General features: G+C 41.8%; 1 protein-coding gene across 4 annotated transcripts in view; it reads right to left on the bottom strand.

Annotated features, from left to right (window-relative positions):
- Positions 1 to 21,342, bottom strand: part of LOC139758490 (nuclear pore complex protein Nup98-Nup96-like) — a 162,364-nt gene that overhangs the window by 32,034 nt on the left and 108,988 nt on the right. For all 4 annotated transcript variants that reach the window (XM_071679978.1, XM_071679980.1, XM_071679981.1 and 1 more), the window contains exons 24-26: positions 18,475 to 18,712; positions 14,218 to 14,363; positions 13,235 to 13,349 (exon numbers count right to left, since the gene is read on the bottom strand). In XM_071679978.1, coding sequence (XP_071536079.1) covers positions 13,235 to 13,349; positions 14,218 to 14,363; positions 18,475 to 18,712 — 499 coding nt within the window. The remainder of the gene's footprint in view (positions 1 to 13,234; positions 13,350 to 14,217; positions 14,364 to 18,474; positions 18,713 to 21,342) is intronic.

Below are 21,342 nucleotides of genomic sequence, written 5' to 3'. Positions count from 1 at the left end.
CAGTGGGAAATGTCAAGGCCTTTTTTTGTCTGTTTTCCTGGTGCTACCTCACTGAAACAAGGGGTAGTGATGCTGTTTCCTGTGGGGCAGGGTAGTGCCAGGGATGGATGAAAATAAGCAAGTATGAATATGTACATGCCTTCACCCTCTCAATCAATACCCTCCCATATAATTTACCAGGAATACTCAACAAACTTATACCTCTGTAATTTGAACTCTCACTCTTATCCCCTTTGCCTTTGTACAATGGCACTATGCACGCATTCTGCCAATCCTCAGGCACCTCACCATGAGTCATACATACATTAAATAACCTTACTAACCAGTCAATAATACACTCCCTTTTCTAATAAATTCCACTGCAATACCATCCAAACCTGCTGCCTTGCCAGCTTTCATTTTCCCCAAAGCTTTTACTACCTCTTCTCTGTTTACCAAATCATTTTCCCTAACCCTCTCACTTTGCACACCACCTCGACCAAAACACCCTATATCTGCCACTCTATCATCAAACACATTCAACAAACCTTCAAAATACTCACTCCATCTCCTTCTCACATCACCACTACTTGTTATCACCTCCCCATTTGCGCCCTTCACTGAAGTTCCCATTTGCTCCCTTGTCTTACGCACTTTATTTACCTCCTTCCAGAACATCTTTTCATTCTTCCTAAAATTTAATGATAATCTCTCACCCCAACTCTCATTTGCCCTCTTTTTCACCTCTTGCACCTTTCTCTTGACCTCATGTCTCTTTCTTTTATACATCTCCCACTCAATTGCAGTTTTTCCCTGCAAAAATCGTCCAAATGCCTCTCTCTTCTCTTTCACTAATAATCTTACTTCTTCATCCCACCATGTACAGAGCATCAGATTGGGGAAGAGCAGTGTGGTTTCAGAAGTGGTAGAGGATGTGTGGATCAGGTGTTTGCTTTGAAGAATGTATGTGAGAAATATTAGGAAAGCAAATGGATTTGTATGTAGCATTTATGGATCTGGAGAAGGCATATGATAGAGTTGATAGAGATGCTCTGTGGAAGGTATTAAGAATATATGGTGTGGGAGGCAAGTTGTTAGAAGCAGTGAAAAGTTTTTAACGAGGATGTAAGGCATGTGTACGTGTAGGAAGAGAGGAAAGTGATTGGTTCTCAGTGAATGTAGGTTTGCGGCAGGGGTTTGTGATGTCTCCATGGTTGTTTAATTTGTTTATGGATGGGGTTGTTAGGGAGGTGAATGCAAGAGTTTTGGAAAGAGGGGCAAGTATGAAGTCTGTTGGGGATGAGAGAGCTTGGGAAGTGAGTCAGTTGTTGTTCGCTGATGATACAGCGCTGGTGGCTGATTCATGTAATAAACTGCAGAAGCTGGTGACTGAGTTTGGTAAAGTGTGTGAAAGAAGAAAGTTAAGAGTAAATGTGAATAAGAGCAAGGTTATTAGGTACAGTAGGGTTGAGGGTCAAGTCAATTGGGAGGTGAGTTTGAATGGAGAAAAACTGGAGGAAGTAAAGTGTTTTAGATATCTGGGAGTGGATCTGGCAGCGGATGGAACCATGGAAGCGGAAGTGGATCATAGGGTGGGGGAGGGGGCGAAAATTCTGGGAGCCTTGAAGAATGTGTGGAAGTCGAGAACATTATCTCGGAAAGCAAAAATGGGTATGTTTGAAGGAATAGTGGTTCCAACAATGTTGTATGGTTGCGAGGCGTGGGCTATGGATAGAGTTGTGCGCAGGAGGATGGATGTGCTGGAAATGAGATGTTTGAGGACAATGTGTGGTGTGAGGTGGTTTGATCGAGTAAGTAACGTAAGGGTAAGAGAGATGTGTGGAAATAAAAAGAGCGTGGTTGAGAGAGCAGAAGAGGGTGTTTTGAAATGGTTTGGGCACATGGAGAGAATGAGTGAGGAAAGATTGACCAAGAGGATATATGTGTCGGAGGTTGAGGGAACGAGGAGAAGTGGGAGACCAAATTGGAGGTGGAAAGATGGAGTGAAAAAGATTTAGTGTGATCGGGGCCTGAACATGCAGGAGAGTGAAAGGAGGGCAAGGAATAGATTGAATTGGATCGATGTGGTATACCGGGGTTGACGTGCTGTCAGTGGGTTGAATCAGGGCATGTGAAGCGTCTGGGGTAAACCATGGAAAGCTGTGTAGGTATGTATATTTGCATGTGTGGACGTATGTATATACATGTGTATGGGGGTGGGTTGGGCAATTTCTTTCGTCTGTTTCCTTGCGCTACCTCGCAAACGTGGGAGACAGCAATAAAGCAAGAAAAAAAAAAAATGAATATGTACATGTGCAAATATGTATATGTCTGTGTAGGTATACTTATATATATATATGTATATGGTGATATGCATACAAATGTGTATATGTATATGGTGATATGTATATGTATGTATCTCATATTCATTATACATAATCGCTATTTCCTGCATCAGCGAGGTAGCACCAAGAAAGAGACAGGGAATGGCCCATCCACTCATATACACATATATACATAAATGCCCACATGCACGTATCAACATAAATATACATAAACACATGCACACACACAAAGACATATAAATATATACACATATTCAAACTTGCTTGCCTTCATCCATTCCTGTCACTACCCCACCCCACAGGAAAAACACCACCGCTATGCCATGCTTCAGTGAGGTAGTGCAAGAAAAACAGACAAAAAAAAGGCCACATTCGTTCACACTCAGTCTCTAGTTGTCATGTGTAATGCACTGAAACCACAGCTCCCTTATCCACATCCAGGCCCCACAGACCTTTCCATGGTTTACCCTAGACACTTCATATTCCCTGGTTCAGTCCATTGATAGCATGTCGACCCTGGTATACCACAATGTTCCAATTCACTATATTCCTTGCACGCCTCTCACCCTCCCGTATGTTCTGGCCCCGATCACTCAAAATCTTTTTCACTCCATCCATTAAGTAGACACAGTAATTAAGAACATTAGGTGGTAGCATTAGGAAGTATCAAGTTGGAACATAGGCACGAACATTAGGTAGAGATATTAGGTAGCAGTTGTCAGCAGGAACATTAGGTAGGAGCTTTTGAAAATACTGCACTCCAGCTGCTCTCTGCCAGTGGCCTGTTAAGAGTGAGGCACTAAAGGTGAAGAAGAGGCACTGAAATTCACTAGTTATGGAGACTCTTTTGGCAAAGCCACCTCCTTGAGAGAGTCCCCGAAGGATATGGGTATCAGAGATACAGACAGATCATATTCTACTTACAAGGTAGACATAATTTTAGAGCACATGACACATTGAAGCTTATTGATACAGTGGTTAAATTGATGAGAACTACTATTGACTTTTGTGTAAATAAATTATACATTTCCTTTTTCCATAGCCAGAGGTTGAACCAGTATGTGACATTCATTTTTTCATTTCATTTCAAGCTAGAAGTTTTCAGTTTTCTAAATTGTTTCTTACATTTTTTCATATGTATATATATGCATGTGTGTGTGTGTGTGTATATGTGCATATGTGTGTGTATGTGTAAATATAAATATATATATATTATCCCTGGGGATAGGGGTGAAAGAATACTTCCCACGCATTCCTCGCGTGTCGTAGAAAGCGACTAGAGGGGACGGGAGCGGGGGGACAGAAATCCTCCCCTCCTTGTACTTTTTTAACTTTCTAAAATGGAAACAGAAGAAGGAGTCACGCGGGGAGTGCTCATCCTCCTCGAAGGCTCAGATTGGGGTACCTAAATGTGTGTGGATGTAACCAAGATGTGAAGAAAGGAGAGATAGATAGTGTGTTTGAGGAAAGGAACCTGGATGTTTTGGCTCTGAGTGAAACGAAACTCAAGGGTAAAGGGGAAGAGTGGTTTGGGAATGTCTTGGGTGTAAAGTCAGGGGTTAGTGAGAGGACAAGAGCAAGGGAAGGAGTAGCAGTACTCCTGAAGCAGGAGTTGTGGGAGTATGTGATAGAGTGTAAGAAAGTAAATTCTCGACTGATATGGGTAAAACTGAAAGTTGATGGAGAGAGATGGGTGATTATTGGTGCATATGCACCTGGGCATGAGAAGAAAGATCATGAGAGGCAAGTGTTTTGGGAGCAGCTGAATGAGTGTGTTAGCGGTTTTGATGCACGAGACCGGGTTATAGTGATGGGTGATTTCAATGCAAAGGTGAGTAATGTGGCAGTTGAGGGAATAATTGGTATACATGGGGTGTTCAGTGTTGTAAATGGAAATGGTGAAGAGCTTGTAGATTTATGTGCTGAAAAAGGGCTGATGATTGGGAATACCTGGTTTAAAAAGCGAGATATACATAAGTATACTTATGTAAGTAGGAGAGATGGCCAGAGAGAGTTATTGGATTATGTGTTAATTGACAGGCGTGCGAAAGAGAGACTTTTGGATGTTAATATGCTGAGAGGTGCAACTGGAGGAATTTCTTTTCTTTTCTTTCAAACTATTCGCCATTTCCCGCATTAGCGAGGTAGCGTTAAGAACAGAGGACTGGGCCTTTGAGGGAATACCCTCACCTGGCCCAATTCTCTGTTCCTTCTTTTGGAAAAATAAAAAAAAAACCGAGAGGGGAGGATTTCCAGCCCCCCGCTCCCTCCCCTTTTAGTCGCCTTCTACAACACACAGGGAATACGTGGGAAGTATTCTTAATCCCCTATCCCCAGGGATAACTGGAGGAATGTCTGATCATTATCTTGTGGAGGCTAAGGTGAAGATTTGTATGGGTTTTCAGAAAAGAAGAGTGAATGTTGGGGTGAAGAGGGTGGTGAGAGTAAGTGAGCTTGGGAAGGAGACTTGTGTGAGGAAGTACCGGGAGAGACTGAGTACAGAATGGAAAAAGGTGAGAACAATGGAAGTAAGGGGAGTGGGGGAGGAATGGGATGTATTTAAGGAATCAGTGATGGATTGCGCAAAAGATGCTTGTGGCATGAGAAGAGTGGGAGATGGGTTGATTAGAAAGGGTAGTGAGTGGTGGGATGAAGAGGTAAGAGTATTGGTGGAAGAGAAGAGAGACGCATTTGGACGATTTTTGCAGGGAAAAAATGCAATTGAGTGGGAGATGTATAAAAGAAAGAGACAGGAGGTCAAGAGAAAGGTGCAAGAGGTGAAAAAAAGGTCAAATGAGAATTGGGGTGAGAGAGTATCATTAAATTTTAGGGAGAATAAAAAGATGTTCTGGAAGGAGGTAAATAAAGTGCATAAGACAAGGGAGCAAATGGGAACTTCAGTGAAGGGCACAAATGGGGAGGTGATAACAAGTAGTGGTGATGTGAGAAGGAGATGGAGTGAGTATTTTTGAAGGTTTGTTGAATGTGTTTGATGATAGAGTGGCGGATATAGGGTGTTTTGGTCGAGGTGGTGTGCAAAGTGAGAGGGTTAGGGAAAATGATTTGGTAAACAGAGAAGAGGTAGTAAAAGCACTGCGGAAGATGAAAGCCGGGAAGGCAACAGGTTTGGATGGTATTGCAGTGGAATTTATTAAAAAAGGGGGTGACTGTATTGTTGACTGGTTGGTAAGGTTATTTAATGTATGTATGACTCATGGTGAGGTGCCTGAGGATTGGCGGAATGCGTGCATAGTGTCATTGTAGAAAGGCAAAGGGGATAAGAGTGAGTGCTCAAATTACAGAGGTATAAGTTTGTTGAGTATTCCTGGTAAATTATATGGGAGGGTATTGATTGAGAGGGTGAAGGCATGTACAGAGCATCAGATTGGGGAAGAGCAGTGTGGTTTCAGAAGTGGTAGAGGATGTGTGGATCAGGTGTTTGCTTTGAAGAATGTATGTGAGAAATACTTAGAAAAGCAAATGGATTTGTATGTAGCATTTATGGATCTGGAGAAGGCATATGATAGAGTTGATAGAGATGCTCTGTGGAAGGTATTAAGAATATATGGTGTGGGAGGCAAGTTGTTAGAAGCAGTGAAAAGTTTTTATCGAGATGTAAGGCATGTGTACGTGTAGGAAGAGAGGAAAGTGATTGGTTCTCAGTGAATGTAGGTTTGCTGCAGGGGTGTGTGAATGCAAGAGTTTTGGAAAGAGGGGCAAGTATGAAGTCTGTTGGGGATGAGAGAGCTTGGGAAGTGAGTCAGTTGTTGTTCGCTGATGATACAGCGCTGGTGGCTGATTCATGTGAGAAACTGCAGAAGCTGGTGACTGAGTTTGGTAAAGTGTGTGAAAGAAGAAAGTTAAGAGTAAATGTGAATAAGAGCAAGGTTATTAGGTACAGTAGGGTTGAGGGTCAAGTCAATTGGGAGGTGAGTTTGAATGGAGAAAAGCTGGAGGAAGTAAAGTGTTTTAGATATCTGGGAGTGGATCTGGCAGCGGATGGAACCATGGAAGCGGAAGTGGATCATAGGGTGGGGGAGGGGGCGAAAATTCTGGGAGCCTTGAAGAATGTGTGGAAGTCGAGAACATTATCTCGGAAAGCAAAAATGGGTATGTTTGAAGGAATAGTGGTTCCAACAATGTTGTATGGTTGCGAGGCGTGGGCTATGGATAGAGTTGTGCGCAGGAGGATGGATGTGCTGGAAATGAGATGTTTGAGGACAATGTGTGGTGTGAGGTGGTTTGATCGAGTAAGTAACGTAAGGGTAAGAGAGATGTGTGGAAATAAAAAGAGCGTGGTTGAGAGAGCAGAAGAGGGTGTTTTGAAATGGTTTGGGCACATGGAGAGAATGAGTGAGGAAAGATTGACCAAGAGGATATATGTGTCGGAGGTGGAGGGAACGAGGAGAAGTGGGAGACCAAATTGGAGGTGGAGAGATGGAGTGAAAAAGATTTTGTGTCATCGGGGCCTGAACATGCAGGAGAGTGAAAGGAGGGCGAGGAATAGAGTGAATTGGATCGATGTGGTATACCGGGGTTGACGTGCTGTCAGTGGGTTGAATCAGGGCATGTGAAGCGTCTGGGGTAAACCATGGAAAGCTGTGTAGGTATGTATATTTGCGTGTGTGGACGTATATATATACATGTGTATGGGGGTGGGTTGGGCCATTTCTTTCGTCTGTTTCCTTGCGCTACCTCGCAAACGCGGGAGACAGCGACAAAGCAAAAAAAAAAAAATGAATATGTACATGTGCAAATATGTATATGTCTGTGTAGGTATACTTATATATATATATATGTATATGGTGATATGCATACGAATGTGTATATGTATATGGTGATATGTATATGTATGTATCTCATATTCATTATACATAATCGCTATTTCCTGCATCAGCGAGGTAGCACCAAGAAAGAGACATTTAATGGCCCATCCACTCATATACACATATATACATAAATGCCCACATGCACGTATCAACATAAATATACATAAACACATGCACACACACACAGACATATACATATATACACATATTCATACTTGCTTGCCTTCATCCATTCCTGTCACTACCCCACCCCACAGGAAAAACACCACCGCTATGCCATGCTTCAGTGAGGTAGTGCAAGAAAAACAGACAAAAAAAGGCCACATTCGTTCACACTCAGTCTCTAGCTGTCATGTCTAATGCACTGAAACCACAGCTCCCTTATCCACATCCAGGCCCCACAGACCTTTCCATGGTTTACCCTAGACACTTCATATGCCCTGGTTCAGTCCACTGATAGCATGTCGACCCTGGTATACCACAATGTTCCAATTCACTATATTCCTTGCACGCCTCTCACCCTCCCGTATGTTCTGGCCCCGATCACTCAAAATCTTTTTCACTCCATCCATTAAGTAGACACAGTAATTAAGAACATTAGGTGGTAGCATTAGGAAGTATCAAGTTGGAACATAGGCACGAACATTAGGTAGAGATATTAGGTAGCAGTTGTCATAAGGAACATTAGGTAGGAGCTTTTGAAAATACTGCACTCTAGCTGCTCTCTGCCAGTGGCCTGTTAAGAGTGAGGCACTAAAGGTGAAGAAGAGGCACTGAAATTCACTAGTTATGGAGACTCTTTTGGCAAAGCCACCTCCTTGAGGGAGTCCCCGAAGGATATGGGTATCAGAGATATAGACAGTAGACAGATCATTTTCTACTTACAAGGTAGACATAATTTTAGAGCACATGACACATTGAAGCTTATTGATTTTTTTTTTTTTTTTTTTTTGCTTTGTCGCTGTCTCCCGCGTTTGCGAGGTAGCGTAAGGAAACAGACGAAAGAAATGGCCCAACCCACCCCCATACACATGTATATACATACGTCCACACACGCAAATACACATACCTACACAGCTTTCCATGGTTTACCCCAGATGCTTCATATGCCCCGATTCAATCCACTGACAGCACGTCAACCCCGGTATACCACATCGCTCCAATTCACTCTATTCCTTGCCCTCCTTTCACCCTCCTGCATGTTCAGGCCCCGATCACACAAAATCTTTTTCACTCCATCTTTCCACCTCCAATTTGGTCTCCCTCTTCTCCTCGTTCCCTCCACCTCCGACACATATATCCTCTTGGTCAATCTTTCCTCACTCATTCTCTCCATGTGCCCAAACCATTTCAAAACACCCTCTTCTGCTCTCTCAACCACGCTCTTTTTATTTCCACACATCTCTCTTACCCTTACGTTACTTACTCGATCAAACCACCTCACACCACACATTGTCCTCAGACATCTCATTTCCAGCACATCCATCCTCCTGCGCACAACTCTATCCATAGCCCACGCCTCGCAACCATACAACATTGTTGGAACCACTATTCCTTCAAACATACCCATTTTTGCTTTCCGAGATAATGTTCTCGACTTCCACACATTCTTCAAGGCTCCCAGAATTTTCGCCCCCTCCCCCACCCTATGATCCACTTCCGCTTCCATGGTTCCATCCGCTGCCAGATCCACTCCCAGATATCTAAAACACTTCACTTCCTCCAGTTTTTCTCCATTCAAACTCACCTCCCAATTGACTTGACCCTCAACCCTACTGTACCTAATAACCTTGCTCTTATTCACATTTACTCTTAACTTTCTTCTTTCACACACTTTACCAAACTCAGTCACCAGCTTCTGCAGTTTCTCACATGAATCAGCCACCAGCGCTGTATCATCAGCAAACAACAACTGACTCACTTCCCAAGCTCTCTCATCCCCAACAGACTTCATACTTGCCCCTCTTTCCAAAACTCTTGCATTCACCTCCCTAACAACCCCATCCATAAACAAATTAAACAACCATGGAGACATCACACACCCCTGCCGCAAACCTACATTCACTGAGAACCAATCACTTTCCTCTCTTCCTACGCGTACACGTGCCTTACATCCTCGATAAAAACTTTTCACTGCTTCTAAGAACTTGCCTCCCACACCATATATTCTTAATACCTTCCACAGAGCATCTCTATCAACTCTATCATATGCATTCTCCAGATCCATAAATGCTACATACAAATCCATTTGCTTTTCTAAGTATTTCTCACATACATTCTTCAAAGCAAAGTAACCAAGCTTATTGATACAGTGGTTAAATTGATGAGAACTACTATTGACGTTTGTGTAAATAAATTATACATTTCCTTTTTCCATAGCCAGAGGTTGAACCAGTATGTGACATTCATTTTTTCCATTTCATTTCAAGCTAGAAGTTTTCAGTTTTCTAAATTGTTTCTTACATTTTTTCATATGTATATATATGTATGTGTGTGTGTGTGTGTGTGTGTGTGTATGTGTGTGTATGTGTATATATATATATATATATACATTATCCCTGGGGATAGGGGTGAAAGAATACTTCCCACGCATTCCTCGCGTGTCGTAGAAAACGACTAGAGGGGACGGGAGCGGGGGGCCAGAAATCCTCCCCTCCTTGTACTTTTTTAACTTTCTAAAATGGAAACAGAAGAAGGAGTCACGCGGGGAGTGCTCATCCTCCTCGAAGGCTCAGATTGGGGTGCCTAAATGTGTGTGGATGTAACCAAGATGTGAAGAAAGGAGAGATAGGTACTGTGTTTGAGGAAAGGAACCTGGATGTTTTGGCTCTGAGTGAAACGAAGCTCAAGGGTAAAGGGGAAGAGTGGTTTGGGAATGTCTTGGGTGTAAAGTCAGGGGTTAGTGAGAGGACAAGAGCAAGGGAAGGAGTAGCAGTACTCCTGAAGCAGGAGTTGTGGGAGTATGTGATAGAGTGTAAGAAAGTAAATTCTCGACTGATATGGGTAAAACTGAAAGTTGATGGAGAGAGATGGGTGATTATTGGTGCATATGCACCCGGGCATGAGAAGAAAGATCATGAGAGGCAAGTGTTTTGGGAGCAGCTGAATGAGTGTGTTAGTGGTTTTGATGCACGAGACCGGGTTATAGTGATGGGTGATTTGAATGCAAAGGTGAGTAATGTGGCAGTTGAGGGAATAATTGGAATACATGGGGTGTTCAGTGTTGTAAATGGAAATGGTGAAGAGCTTGTAGATTTATGTGCTGAAAAAGGACTGATGATTGGGAATACCTGGTTTAAAAAGCGAGATATACATAAGTATACTTATGTAAGTAGGAGAGATGGCCAGAGAGCGTTATTGGATTACGTGTTAATTGACAGGCGCGCAAAAGAGAGACTTTTGGATGTTAATGTGCTGAGAGGTGCAACTGGAGGGATGTCTGATCATTATCTTGTGGAGGCTAAGGTGAAGATTTGTATGGGTTTTCAGAAAAGAAGAGTGAATGTTGGGGTGAAGAGGGTGGTGAGAGTAAGTGAGCTTGGGAAGGAGACTTGTGTGAGGAAGTACCAGGAGAGACTGAGTACAGAATGGAAAAAGGTGAGAACAATGGAAGTAAGGGGAGTGGGGGAGGAATGGGATGTATTTAGGGAATCAGTGATGGATTGCGCAAAAGATGCTTGTGGCATGAGAAGAGTGGGAGATGGGTTGATTAGAAAGGGTAGTGAGTGGTGGGATGAAGAAGTAAGAGTATTGGTGAAAGAGAAGAGAGAGGCATTTGGACGATTTTGCAGGGAAAAAATGCAATTGAGTGGGAGATGTATAAAAGAAAGAGACAGGAGGTCAAGAGAAAGGTGCAAGAGGTGAAAAAAAGGGGCAAATGAGAGTTGGGGTGAGAGAGTATCATTAAATTTTAGGGAGAATAAAAAGATGTTCTGGAAGGAGGTAAATAAAGTGCGTAAGACAAGGGAGCAAATGGGAACTTCAGTGAAGGGCGCAAATGGGGAGGTGATAACAAGTAGTGGTGATGTGAGAAGGAGAAGGAGTGAGTATTTTTGAAGGTTTGTTGAATGTGTTTGATGATAGAGTGGCAGATATAGGGTGTTTTGGTCGAGGTGGTGTGCAAAGTGAGAGGGTTAGGGAAAATGATTTGGTAAACAGAGAAGAGGTAGTAAAAGCTTTGCGGAAGATGAAAGCCGGCAAGGCAGCAGGTTTGGATGGTATTGCAGTGGAATTTATTAAAAAAGGGGGTGACTGTATTGTTGACTGGTTGGTAAGGTTATTTAATGTATGTATGACTCATGGTGAGGTGCCTGAGGATTGGCGGAATGCGCGCATAGTGCCATTGTACAAAGGCAAAGGGGATAAGAGTGAGTGCTCAAATTACAGAGGTATAAGTTTGTTGAGTATTCCTGGTAAATTATATGGGAGGGTATTGATTGAGAGGGTGAAGGCATGTACAGAGCATCAGATTGGGGAAGAGCAGTGTGGTTTCAGAAGTGGTAGAGGATGTGTGGATCAGGTGTTTGCTTTGAAGAATGTATGTGAGAAATACTTAGAAAAGCAAATGGATTTGTATGTAGCATTTATGGATCTGGAGAAGGCATATGATAGAGTTGATAGAGATGCTCTGTGGAAGGTATTAAGAATATATGGTGTGGGAGGAAAGTTGTTAGAAGCAGTGAAAAGTTTTTATCAAGGATGTAAGGCATGTGTACGTGTAGGAAGAGAGGAAAGTGATTGGTTCTCAGTGAATGTAGGTTTGCGGCAGGGGTGTGTGATGTCTCCATGGTTGTTTATTTATGGATGGGGTTGTTAGGGAGGTAAATGCAAGAGTTTTGGAAAGAGGGGCAAGTATGAAGTCTGTTGGGGATGAGAGAGCTTGGGAAGTGAGTCAGTTGTTGTTCGCTGATGATACAGCGCTGGTGGCTGATTCATGTGAGAAACTGCAGAAGCTGGTGACTGAGTTTGGTAAAGTGTGTAAAAGAAGAAAGTTAAGAGTAAATGTGAATAAGAGCAAGGTTATTAGGTACAGTAGGGTTGAGGGTCAAGTCAATTGGGAGGTGAGTTTGAATGGAGAAAAACTGGAGGAAGTAAAGTGTTTTAGATATCTGGGAGTGGATCTGGCAGCGGATGGAACCATGGAAGCGGAAGTGGATCATAGGGTGGGGGAGGGGGCGAAAATTCTGGGAGCCTTGAAGAATGTGTGGAAGTCGAGAACATTATCTCGGAAAGCAAAAATGGGTATGTTTGAAGGAATAGTGGTTCCAACAATGTTGTATGGTTGCGAGGCGTGGGCTATGGATAGAGTGGTGCGCAGGAGGATGGATGTGCTGGAAATGAGATGTTTGAGGACAATGTGTGGTGTGAGGTGGTTTGATCGAGTAAGTAACATAAGGGTAAGAGAGATGTGTGGAAATAAAAAGAGCGTGGTTGAGAGAGCAGAAGAGGGTGTTTTGAAATGGTTTGGGCACATGGAGAGAATGAGTGAGGAAAGGTTGACCAAGAGGATATATGTGTCGGAGGTGGAGGGAACGAGGAGAAGAGGGAGACCAAATTGGAGGTGGAAAGATGGAGTGAAAAAGATTTTGTGTGATCGGGGCCTGAACATGCAGGAGGGTGAAAGGAGGGCAAGGAATAGAGTGAATTGGAGCGATGTGGTATACCGGGGTTGACGTGCTGTCAGTGGATTGAATCAGGGCATGTGAAGCGTCTGGGGTTAACCATGGAAAGCTGTGTAGGTATGTATATTTGCGTGTGTGGACGTATGTATATACATGTGTATGGGGGTGGGTTGGGCCATTTCTTTCGTCTGTTTCCTTGCGCTACCTCGCAAATGCGGGAGACAGCGGCAAAAAAAAAAAAAAAAAAAAAAAAAAAATGACACATCACCAGTAGAGAAAATGTAATATCCACTGATAATTCTCATTTCAACTTTATGAAAAACCTCCTCTAGCTCCCACGGTTTTGCAGTTTTATGTACTCTCTCATTAAATAATTACTGTTTTTCAACTCTATCATGTCAGAGAAATACAAAATGAAACACAAAATCCAATATTTTGTAACAAAAAAAAGTGATCTAACCTGACTGTGACATCTAGTGGATCTGGTGTGATGGTGGCAGGATTAAGAAGAGCTTCCAACTGATGAGTGGAGTCAGTAAACAGTTTCAGAAGATGGTAGCAGACATCGTAGCTCACTGGAAAATTGCAGCTTAATTCTAGAAATCATTACATTATATGTATGCATACATGTGTATATAAGCATGTATACATATAGGTAGATGAATACACATTTATACAGCTTATGTTTTACCTATATTCTTCCTGCCTTACGATACCCATCCACTGAGCTCTTTCAGCATTCAGGAAATTGTTCATATCCATAAGGAAGGTCCATAAGGCAAGAAATATGATGATGTGCGTGTGTGTATATCTTTGTAAATGTGAACAAAGGGTAGACAAAGAAAGTATTCAGTGTCTTCAATGTGAAACATGCATCTCAGGCATAAGGGGTCTTATGATGAATCATAGGTGTTTGTAATGCTGGTGAGATGGGTGATGTCCAAAGTGCTGAGGAGAAAGGGTACCTTGTACACAGACCCATATCACTATCAGCAAACTGAGGTGGGTACAGTGTCATGAAGGTCCTTCTTGTCCCAGTGGAACTCGAGGCTGTCTCAAAGCTGCAGGATCCCCATAAAAGTAGCTCTAAGGCTACACAATAATAGTATGAGTGGAAGAGTTGGAAAAAAAATGTATGTGTATAACATGTGTTACAACAAGGATTGAATAAATAAGAAATGATATGGACTGCAAGAGGTGCAGAAGTAAGAAATGTATGTCCGAGAGAACTGAAGAGGGGGTGCTGAAATGTTTTGGACTTATGTAAAGGATGGGTGAGGAGAGATTGACCAAGAGTGCTTACAAGCTGGACCTGCACCATAAACTGTCAAGTACAGGCACAAACCTAATAAGTTATACATATAAAATAATCGTATCTGTTCATAACTAAAAAAGATAGTAACCCATTAGGGCACATACTGAAAGAACTGAACTGTAACCAACCTGTCATTCCACTGGGTAAACACTGATAAGCTAGATATGGAGGAAGAGGAGCTTCACAGTAACTTGGTGCATCTCCTCTCAGTCCTGCTGCTTGCTCATACTCTTGGAGGGCCTCTGCTATAGTTGCAGTTGCTGAACACACATACCTGAAAAGTGTTCTTGTCTCAAATTCCAAAGTCATATTTACTATTGACATTACTTAAATGGCAAGAAATCCCTAAAAGTTAATACCATCTTATATCCATTTCATATATATGTATAAATTGGTCACGTTGTAATCATAATCAGGAACTGTTAACATTGGGAATTACAATTATGATTAAAGTCAAAAATATCAATAATCATGAGTTAGGCTGCCACTGTTTCCTAATAATATAAGTTTGTTATTCAGTAATTACAACAAAGCAATTCATGAAACCCACAAACCCCAAATTTGCCTATTAATCCATATCTCTGATGCCTATTCTTTCACAAAACTCCCATCATGGGTATGGCCATCCCTTATCCCTGTCCTTAAATATCTCCCTTGCATTTGCCATTCCATGCATTCCTCCCCATTTCTCTCCCTATGGTAATCTTCCACTCTATTTTCTCATGTCACAGGAGGTCTTCCTCTTAAACCAACCCCTTTAATCATACTATCATACACTCTCTCTGTAAACTCCCCTTCTTGCATTTTTTTCACAATCCCAAACATGCCCTACCCAAAATATTTCGTGAAATTTGCTGATTAGGTAACTCTTCATATGTTGCCCCTGTCTGCCAATGCCATAAACAAATATTATGTTCTCAGAAGTCATCAACTCAGCACAAAGCAAACAATGAACAAATAAGACCATTCCCTGCATGTCGTAAAAGGCGACTAAAAGGGGAGAAAGCAGGGGGCTGGAAATCCTCCACTCTCTTTTTTAATATTCCAAAAGAAGGAACAGAGAAGGGGGCCAAGTGAGGATTCTCCCTCTAAGGCTCAGTCCTCTGTTTTTAACACTAGCTCACTAACACGGGAAATGGCAAATATGTATAAAAAAAAATATGAATTACCAAATATACAATATTTCCATTTTGATCCTCCTCCTCTATTAGCCACCAGAGGTTCTCAGGTTCTGACACCTTCAATGTAGATTTCAGAGAACTACACACTATTTAAAGAACTCCCTCTCCCAGTCAATATTCTTAGAAAACTTTATCAGTTCCATGTAGCTGCCTATTCTATCCTTCCTCTTTGACTCCTGTGCACACTCTTCTTCCCCTCCTGCATCCACCATCACCACGTATTCAAAAACAAGTACATAACCATTCTTTCCGACAGGAGGATCATATTTCATATGTTCTATTTCCATGCTGCAGTGTGTAAAGACCAGGTCAAGCAGAAATGGTGTATCATCCAAACTAGCTCTCATATACACTGTGACATAATGCAGAAAGTTCTGTATATCTTCATGGATTTAATCTCAATGATTCGGCATCTCCATGGGAATCTAAATTCTCCCCACATATATTTCCATGTCATTGAAATCCCCTATTATCAGCACTTTAACATCTCTTAGGCTGGTCTTGTTGCTTCCTTCACTATTTTCACTGTTCCTTCATTGCTCTATACGTACACTTGTTCTGCATCACTGCAGTTTTTTAGAGGATTGTAAATTAACAATATTATTAACCACTCCCAACCCACAATAATTTTACCCATTAGGTATTGTTGGTAGCCACCATTAACTGATATTTCCTGAAATTTAATGGAATCCCTTATCAAAAGGGATACTCCCACCCTCCTTTATTTTCTCTATCCTTTCTAGATATTGCATACCCCACTGGACAAACTTGTTTAAGCTAAGTTCATTTGAGAGTTTTGTCTCCACCATTCCCACACTGAGTTGCAATCTTGTAAACAGTTCCTAATTTTGCCACCAGACCATCTGCATTTGTATTCAGAATCTGAAGTCTAAGGCACTTGCTACTTGCAAGATCTGGCCTCCTTAGACAAAAGGTCAGGGGTATGCTTGGAACACTCTAGTCAGGATGTGTTTGAAACAAAGTGACACTGTTACTGATCAACCAGTATTAGCTTGTGTGGCTCAAGCTGAGGCACATAAAGACTAGCAGAATGCATAATATGCACCCCTAATTAAAGGCATTGGGGACAAAAGTAAATACTCAAATTACCACACAAAGGTATGTCTAGTATGCTTGGTAGGGTATATGGCAAGATGTTGGTGGCATACACAAAAAAATCTTAACGGTAGGCACACTGTGACTTCAGGAAGTGTAGAGGAAATGTGGGTCAGGTGATTGCTCTGAGGTATTTGTGCAAAAAATACTTGAAGAGAGTGAGCTGCATGTGACTTTTACGAACCTGGAGAAAAGCATGTGACAGGGATGAGAGAGATGCCTTGTGGGCAGTCCACTAACAATATAAAGGGTAAATAGAAAATCATCAAGTGCTGTGAGGAGTTTTTATCTTGACAGCAAGATATGAGTGAGTGTCATGGGAGGAGGATGAGTAGTTCTTGGTGAATGTTTCTGAGTATCAAAGATGTGTGATGACAAGATTGTTTAAAATGTTTATGGAGAGGGTGTTGAGGGAGGTTCCTGTATGAGTCTTACAGTAAGGGGACAGTTAATGGCATACTGGCAGTTGGAGAGGGTATGGTAGATTAGTTAATTGATGTTTACTGATGACATAGTTCTGGTGGCAGCGTTAGGGAAGGCGTGAAAGGAGCAAGTCGAGTGAATGTGAATAAAAGTAAGGTGATCATCTGCAACAGAAATATGAAACACGAGGGTATGAGAGTAGGTTTAAATGAGGAAGACCTGAAGGATGTGAAACAGACTTTGCAGAATACAGGAACTGTGGAGACTGAAATGAGTCACAGGGTAGGGAAGAAGGTTACGGTTCTGGTGCACTGAGGAATGAATGGAAGGAGAGGTCAGCTCTGTCTTTGCAAAGTTAGTTATATTTGAAGGAACAGCAGTCATAACAGTCTTGTTTGGGAGGCTTGGTCCCTGAATGCAAAAGAATGGAAAAGGATAGAAATGTTGGAAATGAAATACCTGAAGATGATATGTGTCGCACAGCAGATTAATCATGTACAGAATTATGGTATACCTATCTAGGTACCTACAACAAGATTTAGTCACAATGGTATGGTTAGCACAAAGTGCTCAATGCACATCTTGCTTGTTGAATGACTGTACTTCTCAGTAGCCATCAGCATTACATATCCATCTATTCTTGGTTCACCTGGAACTGATTTCAACCAGATATCAAGTATTCTTTTAAATGTTCCTATAGTTGTTCCATGCATGTTTCTTATTTCTCTTAGCAGTATACTGAACAGTCATTCTAGCTTCCAGGTAGAACTGTTATAGATTGTCTGATTTACTTCTACTAAGTCCCACGGTATTCTTGAAAACTTAACTCTTGTATCTTCCTTGATGAGAAGCTTTTCTGTTTAGCACATCTTCTATTATACCTTCAGTATCTTTTCATGCACTGATTATCATACATCTTTCTTGTTTTCTTTCCAGGCCATATAGTTGCAATTCTTTCATCCTTTCATGCCATTTCATTTGTTCCAATCTTTTAGTTTTGCTCATTAAGTTCTGAATTCTCTCTAATTTGCTCACCTCTATCTGCCTCAAAGGTGACCCTATGATACAGCAATATTCAAAAGTACAAGCACTGAACATCACTGATAAAGAACCATCATAAAAGAATGTAATGAAGTCTTGCCAAATTAGATGAGTTGATAAGATATACAGAGGTATATAGGGAGAAGGGTGACTGTACCATCAGTGGGTTCATCCAAGATATTAAAAGCAGTTAAGGTAAACTCTAGAATAGTCTGTAGGACCTGGATGTGGAAGGTAAGCTGTTCTAAATTCATCATACATGACAGATATAGATTGAATTTGTATAAATGAAGCCACTGTTCGTTTGTTCCTGATGCTCTCACTAACGAGGAAGGAACAACTATGTAAAAGAAAAAAGAAAAAATCAGGAGAAAACATAAAAATTAATAACGTCTAGTAGAACTTCTTTTTTTCAAGATAATACGGTAATTACATGAATAAACAAAATCTTTATTTCTAAATACCAAATGAATGTTACTCAATGACACTGCAGACTGAATTCATATATGTATTATAATCTTATAAGATGTTACTTAAGTTTAGATCAGAGAAGTCCTAATTGTTTTCAACATCAATGAACATGGACACAGTGAACACAAGATAAACAAGTAATGAAATACTGACCATAGATGAATGGCAAATGCTCGTCTCCAGTCAAGCCCCTGACAAGTGTTGACTGTGGTGTGAGAGGCTTGGTGAATGGGCAATGCAGCCAGCAAGGAGTACAGTATCAGCCGGGAATGGGCCATCAAAGCATCAGTTCCACCTTCAGCCCAATTTGACAACTGTTGTGCTAAGATCTGACGAGGTGCATCCTGACTGAAGCAAGCCTGGGATAGCAACAGTGCCAGATGGTGATCACCTGAAGAGAAAATCTCAAAGGATTATAACCCCAGTACCTTGAAGATTTCACAAGAAATGATATAGCTTCTGCCTAGTCCTAAATATACATAGAAGCCCACACACATGCATATACATAATAATAATAATAATAATAATAATAATAATAATAATAACAATAATAATAATAATATATATATATCATATAGGGAGAATAAAAAGATGTTCTGGAAGGAGGTAAATAAAGTGCGTAAGACAAGGGAGCAAATGGGAACTTCAGTGAAGGGCGCAAATGGGGAGGTGATAACAGGTAGTGGTGATGTGAGAAGGAGATGGAGTGAGTATTTTGAAGGTTTGTTGAATGTGTTTGATGATAGAGTGGCAGATATAGGGTGTTTTGGTCGAGGTGGTGTGCAAAGTGAGAGGGTTAGGGAAAATGATTTGGTAAACAGAGAAGAGGTAGTAAAAGCTTTGCGGAAGATGAAAGCCGGCAAGGCAGCAGGTTTGGATGGTATTGCAGTGGAATATATTAAAAAAGGGGGTGACTGTATTGTTGACTGGTTGGTAGGGTTATTTAATGTATGTATGACTCATGGTGAGGTGCCTGAGGATTGGCGGAATGCGTGCATAGTGCCATTGTACAAAGGCAAAGGGGATAAGAGTGAGTGCTCAAATTACAGAGGTATAAGTTTGTTGAGTATTCCTGGTAAAGTATATGGGAGGGTATTGATTGAGAGGGTGAAGGCATGTACAGAGCATCAGATTGGGGAAGAGCAGTGTGGTTTCAGAAGTGGTAGAGGATGTGTGGATCAGGTGTTTGCTTTGAAGAATGTATGTGAGAAATACTTAGAAAAGCAAATGGATTTGTATGTAGCATTTATGGATCTGGAGAAGGCATATGATAGAGTTGATAGAGATGCTTTGTGGAAGGTATTAAGAATATATGGTGTGGGAGGAAAGTTGTTAGAAGCAGTGAAAAGTTTTTATCGAGGATGTAAGGCATGTGTACGTGTAGGAAGAGAGGAAAGTGATTGGTTCTCAGTGAATGTAGGTTTGCGGCAGGGGTGTGTGATGTCTCCATGGTTGTTTAATTTGTTTATGGATGGGGTTGTTAGGGAGGTAAATGCAAGAGTTTTGGAAAGAGGGGCAAGTATGAAGTCTGTTGGGGATGAGAGAGCTTGGGAAGTGAGTCAGTTGTTGTTCGCTGATGATACAGCGCTGGTGGCTGATTCATGTGAGAAACTGCAGAAGCTGGCGACTGAGTTTGGTAAAGTGTGTGGAAGAAGAAAGTTAAGAGTAAATGTGAATAAGAGCAAGGTTATTAGGTACAGTAGGGGTGAGGGTCAAGTCAATTGGGAGGTGAGTCTGAATGGAGAAAAACTGGAGGAAGTGAAGTGTTTTAGATATCTGGGAGTGGATCTGGCAGCGGATGGAACCATGGAAGCGGAAGTGGATCATAGGGTGGGGGAGGGGGCGAAAATTCTGGGGGCCTTGAAGAATGTGTGGAAGTCGAGAACATTATCTCGGAAAGCAAAAATGGGTATGTTTGAAGGAATAGTGGTTCCAACAATGTTGTATGGTTGCGAGGCGTGGGCTATGGATAGAGTTGTGCGCAGGAGGATGGATGTGCTGGAAATGAGATGTCTGAGGACAATGTGTGGTGTGAGGTGGTTTGATCGAGTGAGTAACGTAAGGGTAAGAGAGATGTGTGGAAATAAAAAGAGCGTGGTTGAGAGAGCAGAAGAGGGTGTTTTGAAGTGGTTTGGGCACATGGAGAGAATGAGTGAGGAAAGATTGACCAAGAGGATATATGTGTCGGAGGTGGAGGGAACGAGGAGAAGAGGGAGACCAAATTGGAGGTGGAAAGATGGAGTGAAAAAGATTTTATGTGATCGGGGCCTGAACATGCAGGAGGGTGAAAGGAGGGCAAGGAATAGAGTGAATTGGAGCGATGTGGTATATCGGGGTTGACGTGCTGTCAGTGGATTGAATCAAGGCATGTGAAACGTCTGGGGTAAACCATGGAAAGCTGTGTAGGTATGTATATTTGCGTGAGTGGACGTATGTATATACATGTGTATGGGGGGAGTTGGGCCATTTCTTTCGTCTGTTTCCTTGCGCTACCTCGCAAACGCGGGAGACAGCGACAAAGTATAATAAAAAAATAATAATAATAATATATCATATCATACATAATTGCTGTTTCCCGCATCAGCGAGGTAACTTCAGGAAACAAACAAAGAATGGTCCATCCACTCATATACACATACATGTACATAAAAGGCCTTTTAATAATGATAATGGTTTCGGTGCATTACACATGACAGCTAGAGACTAAGTGTGGACAAATGTGACCTTTGCTGTCTTTTCCTAGTGCTACTTCGCACGCATGTGGGGGGAGAGGGGGGAGCTGTTTCATGTGTGGCGGGGTGGCGACAGGAATGGATGAAGGCAGCAAGTATGAATATGTACATGTGTATATATGCATATGTCTGTGTATGTTTTTCTTTTTCTTTTAAACTATTCGCCATTTCCCGCATCAGCGAGGTAGCGTTAAGAACAGAGGACTGGGCCTTTGCGGAATATCCTCACCTGGCCCCCCTCTGTTCCTTCTTTTGGAGAGAAAAAAAAAAAAAAAAATCCTCCTCTCTT

Source organism: Panulirus ornatus, chromosome 30, assembly GCF_036320965.1.
Source record: "Panulirus ornatus isolate Po-2019 chromosome 30, ASM3632096v1, whole genome shotgun sequence".
Classification (NCBI taxonomy): Eukaryota; Metazoa; Arthropoda; class Malacostraca; order Decapoda; family Palinuridae; genus Panulirus; species Panulirus ornatus.
The sequence above is the reverse complement of the archived record's forward strand: the minus strand, read 5'-3'. Positions and strand labels throughout refer to the sequence as shown.